We start from the raw sequence: 9083 nt of genomic DNA on the forward strand, positions 1-9083 counted from the left end.
GTCAAGAGAGTTAGAGAGAGAGAGAGCAACGAGAAAAGCGGAGAGAGAAGAGAGAAGAAGGAAAGGTCGAGGGAGGAAGGACGGGGAGAGAGAAAGAGAAGAGAAGAGAGGGAATGAGAGAAAGAGGTCGGAGAGAAAGAGGGAGGAGCGAGGAGAGAGAAAGAGGTCAGAGAGGAGCGAGAGAGTCCAGAGAGAGAGCGCGAGAGAGCAAAAGGAAGAAAGAGCGGAGAGAGAGAAGAGCGAGGGAGAAGGGGAGGGAAGGAAGGATGGGGGAGAGAAAGAGAGCAAGAGAGGAAGTCAGAGAGGGAGAGAGATAATACTAATAATTGGAGGAGGAGAGGAATAGGTCCACCTTCTTTCCCGCGGCATGCCACTGCCCAGGCGGCGTCACAGCCCGATGACTTTGGCCACAAAGGCTTTAAGAGTAGATCTACTCCTTCAACACCACCCCTCGCAGAATGGTTTCAGCTCAGGAATACCAGAACCTACATGAGACAGAACAACAGAGAGAATGTTGAAGAAAAAAGAGGTGAACGATAGGTAGATCCTGGAAACAGCGCAGTATATCCCACTTATGTACTTTTGTGGCAACCAGGTGGGAGAAGAGATGGAGATAAGGAGAGCAACACTATGTTTCAGTACCTACCTATGCCTGAGGGGCGACTATATTGCAGAAGAGGGAGGCGAACATGACAGAGGACCATGGATAGACGACCCAGCTAGGTACTGATCAGGACATTCCCCCTCAGCTCCCCGTGCATCTACTTATACGCTGGGAGAGGGGAGAGAGGAGAGGAGGAGAGAAGAGGGGAGAGAGGAGGGAGGAAGAGGAAGAAAAGGGAGAGTGGAGCAGTGTGTTACACGCTTAGAAAAAAAAGTTATATCTAGAACCTAAAAGAAGTCTTCAGCTGTTCCCCATAGAGAACCCTTTGAAGATCCCTTTTTGAGTCCAGGTAGAGTAGCACCCTTCCCCACACAGGTTCTATATGAACCAAAAGATTATACTTTGAACGCCAAAAAGGATTTCTATTGGAACCAAAAAGGGTTCTCTATTGGACAGACAAGAACCTTTTGGAACCCTTTTTTTCTGTGTTTATAGCCAGGGAAAGCAGGGAAGAGTGTACAGCAGGGAGAGGAGGAAGAGTGGTAGAGCAGGAAAGGAGGGAGAGTGTAGAGCAGGAAGAGGAGGAAGGTGTAGAGCAGGGAAGAGAGGGAAGAGTGATAGACAGAAGGGAGGAGACTGTAGAGCAGGAAGAGGAGGGAAAGGAGCGTAGAGCAGGGAAGAGCAAGGAAGAGTGTTAGAGCAGGGAAGAGGAGGAAGAGTGTAGAGCAGGGAAGAGCAGGAGAGTGTAGAGCAGAGAAGAGTGTACAGCAGGGAAGAGTGTAGAGCAGGGAAAGAGCGTTAGGCAGGGAAGAGCAAGGAAGAGGTTAGAGCAGGGAAGAAGTGTTACAGCAACGGGAAAGTGTAGAGCAGGGAAGAGCGTAGAGCAGGGAAGGAGCACAGAAGAAAGTGTAGAGCAGAGAAGAGAGTGTAAGCAGGGAAGAGCAGGGAAGAGTGTAGAGCAGGGAAGAGTGTACAGCAGGGAGAGCAGGAAAGAGTGTAGAGCAGGGAGCAAGGGTACAGCAGGGAGACCAGGGGAGAGTGTAGAGCAGGGAAGAGATTACAGAGGGAAAGGTAGAGCAGGAAGAGTCAAGGAAGAGTGGTAGAGCAGAGAAGAGTGACAGCAGGGACGAGGCAGGGAGACAGCGCGAAGAGGGAAGAGTGTAAGCAGGGAAGACTGTCAGAGAGCAGAGGAAGACGGTAAGCAGGAAGAGTGAGGGAAGAGCGTACGAGCAGGGGAGAGCAAGGAAGAGTGTAGAGCAGGGAAGAGGAGGGAAGAGTGTAGAGCAGGGAAGAGCAAGGAAAGAGTGTAGAGCAGAGAAGAAGGGTGTACAGCAGGGAAGAGTGTAGAGCAGGGAAAAGAGTGTAGAGCAGGGAAGAGCAAGGAAGAGTGTTGTTGAGCAGAGAAGAGTGTACAGCAGGAAGATGTAGAGCAGGAGAGAGCGTTAGGAGCAGGGAAAGAGAACGGAAGAGTGTAAGCAGAGAAGAGTGTTACAGCAGGGAAGAGCAGGGAAAGGAGGTCAGCAGGAAGAGTGTACAGCAGGAGAGGAGGAAAGAGTGTAAGCAGGAAGAGCAGGAAGAGTGTAAGCAGGGAAGAGCAGGAAGAGTGTAAGCAAGGAAGCAGGAAGAGTTTAGAGCAGGGAGAAGAGCAGGAAGATGTGTAAGCAGGAAGAGCAGGGAAGAGTGTAAAGCAGGGAAGAGCAGGGAAGAGTGATAGAGCAGGGAAGAGTGTAGAGCAGGGAAGAGCAGGGAAAGAGTGTACAGTCGTGGCCAAAAGTTTTGAGAATGCACAAATATTAATTTCCACAAAGTTTGCTGCTTCAGTGTCTTTAGATATTTTGTCAGATGTTACAATGGAATACTGAAGTATACTTACAAGCATTTCATAAGTGTCAAAGGCATTTAGTGACAATTACATGAAGTTGATGCAAAGAGTCCATATTTGCAGTGTTGACCCTTCTTTTTCAATTAACTTTCTGGCCACATTCCTGACTGAGTGCAGCCCATTCTTGCATAATCAATGCTTGAAGATATGTCAGAATTTGGGGTTTTGTTTGTCTACCCGCCTCTCGAGGATTGACCACAAGATCTCAATGGGATTAAGTCTGGGAGTTTCCTGGCCATGACCCAAAAATATCGATGTTTTGTTCCCCGAGCCACTTAGTTATCGCTTTTGCCTTATGGCAAGGTTGGCTCCATCATGCTGGAAAAAGGCATTGTTGTCACCAACTGTTCCTGGATGGTTGGGGAAGTTGCTCTCTGAGGATGTGTTGGTACCATTCTTTATTCAGTGCTGTTTCTTAGGCAAAATTGTGAGTGAGCCCACTCCCTTGGCTGAGAAGCAACCCCACACATGAATGGTCTCAGGATGCTTTACTTTACTGCATGCCACAGGACTGATGGTAGCTCTCACCTTGTCTTCTCCGGACAAGCTTTTTCCCGGGTGCCACAAACAATCGAAAAGGGATTCATCAGAGAAAATGGCTTTACCCAGTCCTCAGCAGTCCATTCCCTGTACCTTTTACAGAATATCAGTCTGTCCCTGATGTTTTTCTGGAGAGAAGTGGCTTCTTTGCTCCTTCTTGACACCAGGCCATCCTCCAAAAGTCTTCGCCTCACTGTGCGTGCAGATGCACTCACACCCACCTGCTGCCATTCCTGAGCAAGCTCTGTACTGGTGGTGCCCGATCCCGCAGCTGAATCAACTTTAGGAGACGGTCCTGGCGCTTACTGGACTTTCTGGGCGCGCCTGAAGCCTTCTTCACAACAATTGAAACACTCTTGTCACGTCCTGACCAAAGTTTGTGTGTTTTGCTTGTTTAGTGTTGGTCAGGATGTGAGCTGGGTGGGCATTCTATGTTGTGTGTCTAGTTTGTCTGTTTCGTGTTCAGCCTAATATGGTTCTCAATCAGAGGCAGCTGTCAATCGTTGTCCCTGATTGAAATCATACATAGTGGCTTGTTTTGTGTTGGGATTGTGGGTGGTTGTCTTCTGTCTTTGTGTTCTGCACCAGATGGACTGCTTTCGGTTTTCACATTTTCTGTTTTGTTGATTGTAGTGTTCTCTTATATTCTTTATTAAATCATGGTGAACACTAGCCGCGCTGCGTATTGGTCCTCTCCTTCATCCCAGGAAGAAAACCGTTAACAACTCTCCTTGAAGTTCTTGATGATCTGATAAATGGTTGATTTAGGTGCAATCTTACTGGCAGCAATATCCTTGCCTGTGAAGCTCTTTTTGTGAAAAGCAATGATGACGGCACGTGTTTCCTTGCAGTAACCATGATTGACAGAGGAAGAACAATGATTCCAAGCACCACCCTCCTTTTGAGGGTGGTGAGTTATTCGAACTCAATCAGCATGACAGAGTGATCTCCAGCCTTGTCCTCGTCAACACTCACACCTGTGTTAACGAGAGAATCACTGACATGATGTCAGCTGGTCCTTTTGTGGCAGGGCTGAAATGCAGTGGAAATGTTTTTGGGGATTCAGTTCATTTACATGGCAAAGAGGGACTTTGCAATTAATTGCAATTCATCTGATCACTCTTCATAACATTCTGGAGTATATGCAAAATTGCCATCATACAAACTGAGGCAGCAGACTTTGTGGAAAATTAATATTTGTGTCATTCTCAAAACTTTTGGCCACGACTGTAGATCAGGGAGAGCGTAGAGCAGGGAAGGTCAACATCTATACATCTATACATTTCAACATCATCCCCACGTACTTATCCCAACCAGAAGCCATGGATAACAGGCAACATCCTCACTGAGCTAAAGGCTAGAGCTACTGCTTTCAAGGAGCGGGACACTAATCCAGATGCTTAGAAGAAATGCCACTACGTCCTCCGACGAACCATCAAACAGGCAATACAGGACTAAGATCGAATCCTACTACACTGGCTCTGACGCTCGTCGGATGTGGCAGGGCTTGCAAACTATCACGGATTACAAAGGGAAACCCTGCCGAGAGCTGCCCAGTGACGCAAGCCTACTAGATGGGCCACCCCCAGGTGGTGAGGGTAGGCAACAACACATCCGCCATGCTGACCCTCAACATGGGGGCCCCTCAGGGGTGTGTGTTCAGTCCCCTCYTGTACTCCCTGCTCACCCAYGACTGAGTGACCACGCATGACTACAACACCCTCATTAAGTTTGCCGACAACACAACGGTGGTATGCCTGATCACTGACGACGATGAGACAGCCTAAGGGAGGAGGTCAGAGACCTGGCAGAACAACCTCTCCCTCAATGTGGGCAAGACGAAGGACCTTATCGTGGACTACAGGAAACMGAGGGCAGAACATGCACCCATTCACATCAACAGGTCTGTGGTGGAGCAGGTCAAGAGCTTCAAGTTCCTCAGTATCCAAATCACTAAGGACCTATCATGGTTCAAATGCACCTACACAGTCATGAAGAGGGCACGACAACGCCTCTTCCCCCTCAGGAGACTGAAAAGATTTGGCATGGGCCCTCAGATCCTCAAAAAGTTCTACAGCTGCTCCATTGAGAGCATCTTGACTGGCTGCATCGCCACTTGGTATGACAACTGCTCAGCATCTGACCGCAAGGCACTACAGAGGGTAATGGATACGGCATAGTACATTACTGGTGACGAACTCCCTGCCATCCAGAACCTCTATACCAGACGGTGTCAGAGGAAGGCCCCAAAAATTGTCAAAGACTCGAGCCACCAAGTCATTGACTGTTCTCTCTGCTACCGCACTGCAAGCGGTACCGGAGCGCCAAGTCTGGGACCAAAAGGCTCCTGAACAGCTTCTAACCTGAAAGACATGACTGCTGAACAGTTAATCAAATGGCTTCCCAGACTATTTACATTGACCCCCTTTATTATTTATTTACAGTGTTTTTACATTGACTCTTGCACTGGCTAAATGTACACTCACTAGACTCTACCCACACACTCTACACTGACACACATACTACACTGACACTCCAACACACACACACACACACTCTACATAAGCTCACACATACAAACATATTGACACCACACACACACACACTCACACATAGATGCACTTTCACACTCTTCACATACACTGCTGCTACTGTTTATTATATATCCTGATTGCCTAGTGACTTTTACCCCTACCTACCTGTTCATACAGTATTACCTTGATGACCTCAACTAGCTGGTAGCCCTGCACATTGACTTGGCACTGGAACTCCTTGTATTTGGCCTCGCTATTGTTCTCATTGTCTTATTATTTCCTTTTTTATTCAGCAAATATGTGTCTTACTTCTTAACTCTGTATTGTTGGGAATGGGCTCGTAAGTTAGCATTACACTGTAAAGTCTACACCTGTTTAATTCGGCGCATCTCACTAATAACATTTTATTTGACTTTATTTGAATTRCCTAGGGGTTAGGGACAGGGGGTTGACTTGGAATTGGGTAGTAGGCCTAAATTGATGTCAAATAGCTCATGATATTGATCATCAGTTTTTATCCTGTCTTGTATGGCCATCTAGTGAGGGTACCTGGCCTACTACAGCCACAGTGGATTACGGGGACTGTAGTCATGTACCTTGTAAGCTCTTGGCACTGGTGTAGTCCATGCTCCAGCTGACCAGGGTCATGGTGAGGCCCAGCAGCACCAGGAAGATCCAGTCCTCCCCCAGCTTGGTCACGATGTACCGCTGTATACGAGCCACACAGTCTGGACCAACACAATAAGTTATATTACTGTATGTGTTTAGGCCTCAAAATAACTTTTACAGGGGGTTATTTACAGTGATGTAGCTAGAACTAGTCCTTGTCTCTCACCTTTGCATTTGGAGTAGGGGCGGGGCTTCTTTGTGGAGGAKGTGTGGCTGAGATATGACTCCATGGTGACGGTGTTGTGATGTCGTTGGCCACGCCCCCGTCTGGCGTTGACCATGTTGTTTTCTCCTGTCTGTTTCCTCCATTGTCTCTCTGTCAGCAGCCGTGTGGCTTCCCGCCTGGCAAAGCTACCCAGTTGTTCCCTGTACGCCCCGTAGAGCTGGACAGAGGAAAGACTACATTACCCAGGAAGCAATGTTGAATCTACATTATATTACCCAGCTGTCCCATGGACCTGGACAGAGCAGGATACTACCTATAATTACCAAGATCAATAGATCTTACCAGAGATAGAGCAAAGACTATATAGTATTACCCAGAAACCCTTGCAGTTTCCTGGACAGAGCAGACTTCATTACCCAGAAAGCCTTCTAGTTCTCTTCATTACCAAGAGTCTCCCTAGAATCAGAGGAAATTAAAAGGGGGATCATAAAACGGAGCGGTGGAGAAAACTGGATCCGGCACAGTGGGATAGCTGGAGATAACGAGGTAGAGAGGGAATGTGCGGTGTATCTGTAAGGGATACACACCAACCTGAATACCCTGCCGCAGGCCAGAAATAGACAAAAYGGGCCAAGAKATCGGAAAAACCCCTCCTGAGTGGAAACTGGGCTGGACAGGAGCCAGGTTGCCAGAGGAAGAGATCCCAGGAAGACAGAACATTCCACACCTTCCTCTTCCAACACGCACGCGCGTACGCACGCAGGCACAGACAGACAGACAGACAGACAGACAGACAGACAGACAGACAGACAGACAGACAGTACATCACTCATCACACATACTCACACACACACACACACACACACACACACACACACAACACACACACACCAACACACACACACACACCACCACACACAACACACACACACACACCACACACACACACACACCAACACACACCACACACACACAACACACAACACACACACACACACACACACCCAACACAACACACCACACCACAAACCCACAACACACACCCACACATACAACACACACACACCCACCAACACAAACACCACACAACACACACACCCACACACCACACACACACACACACCACACACCACACACACACACACACCACACAACACACACAACACACACACACACACAGAGAGAGAGAGAGAGACAGTATCTCTCTGTTGGTGTGTGTGCTGTCAGTACAACCACAGCTCCAGAGGTCACATCTCTCTCAACCAGGCCAGGGGTCACACAGCTGTGTGACCTAGAAGTAAATCACTTAATGTTCTGCTCCACTAACACAACAACATCAGTCGAATAGTTAGTGAGTAGGCTATGGTCAGACAGTAGGCTAAAGTCAGTCAGTAGGCTTAGTCTGGGTAAATAGCTATAGTCTATGTCAGTAGGACATAGTCAGTGCCATGAGTGGCTGTAGTCTGGGTCCTTAGTCTATAGTCAGTCAGTAGGCATATTGTTTGGTCAGCTGGCTATGTCGAGCTCAGGCTTTGTGGTTGAGTCAGTATGCGTGTATGTCAGTCTCAGAAAATAGTCAGTCAGTAGACTATAGTCTTTGGTCAGGTATGCTACAGTCAGTTCGTACATATAGCAGTCCAGTAGGATCATAGTCCTGGGTGTTCTTAGGTTTACTAGTTTGGTCTCAGGTCGCTTAGTTGGGTCCTAGGCTATATTCAGTTCACCGCTTTAGTCAGTTTCAGTAGGCTAAGTCTAGTCAGCAGGCTATGTCCTAGGAGTCGGCTTATAGTCTTGGGTGAGCAGGCTAGCAGTCAGTAGACATAGTCCTATGGTCCTTAGGCTATAGTCCTTGGTTTTAGGCTATAAAGTCACGACAGATGTATAGCTGGTGTGCCTTAGGCTATAGTCTGGGTTCTTAGGCTATATGTCGACAGAGGCTAATAGTCTGGGTTCTTAGGCTATAGTCTGGTTTCTTAGGTCATAGTCAGACAGAGGCTATAGTCTGGTTCTTTAGGTCCTATAGTCTGGGTCATAGGCTAAGTTAGTCAATTGTAGACTATATTCAGTCAGTAGGTCTTATAATTTTATGTCATCTAGACTAATTCAGGTCAGTAGGTCTTAAGTCTGGGTAAGTATGGCTATGATCTGGGTCAGTGGCATAGTCAGTCAGTCAGTTCAGTAGACTAAAGCTGGGTCAGTGGGATAAAGTCGGGACAGTAGGGCATAGTTCGTCAATATGGCTATATGTCAGTCTAAAGACTTATTAGCTGGGGTCAGTAGGCTATAGTCAGTCGCAGTAGCTATAGTGTCAGTGAGTTGGCTATATCGGTAGTCAGTGCTATAGTCAGTCAGTAGTACTATAGTTAGCTCCTAGTATAGCTAGTCTGTCTATAGCAGTTCTTCGGCTATAGTCAGCAGGGCTTATAGCTGTTCAGCTAGCTGTTCTTGCATAATGATCAGTCAGGCTAAGTCTGCTTATAAGTCGGGTTCTAGCTATAGCGAAAGTATAGTCGCGTTCTTTAGCCTATAGTCTGGGTCATAGGCTATCGTTTAGTCATTAGACTTATTTTCAGTCAGTAGCTAGATCTACATGTCGTATATCACTCAGTAAGGTCAGTCGGAGTAAGCTACGTAGATCTAGTCAATAGTCAGTAGAGCGTATGTCTGGCAGGGTATCTGCATAGGTCT

The 9083-nt window shown here is 47.4% G+C and overlaps 1 protein-coding gene across 1 annotated transcript; it reads right to left on the reverse strand.

Moving 5' to 3' along the window:
• Positions 1-729: 729 nt before the first annotated feature.
• On the reverse strand, positions 730-6608 carry LOC112078285 (chloride channel protein 1-like). The gene is made up of 3 exons (XM_024144572.2): positions 6396-6608; positions 6157-6288; positions 730-772 (listed from the first exon to the last, which is right to left on the reverse strand). The coding sequence occupies exons 1-3, from the start codon at positions 6508-6510 to the stop codon at positions 762-764; spliced, it is 258 nt and encodes an 85-aa protein (XP_024000340.2). The 5' UTR covers positions 6511-6608; the 3' UTR covers positions 730-761.
• Positions 6609-9083: the final 2475 nt, after the last annotated feature.

Source organism: Salvelinus sp. IW2-2015, unplaced genomic scaffold (assembly GCF_002910315.2).
Source record: "Salvelinus sp. IW2-2015 unplaced genomic scaffold, ASM291031v2 Un_scaffold5492, whole genome shotgun sequence".
Lineage (NCBI taxonomy): Eukaryota > Metazoa > Chordata > Actinopteri > Salmoniformes > Salmonidae > Salvelinus > Salvelinus sp. IW2-2015.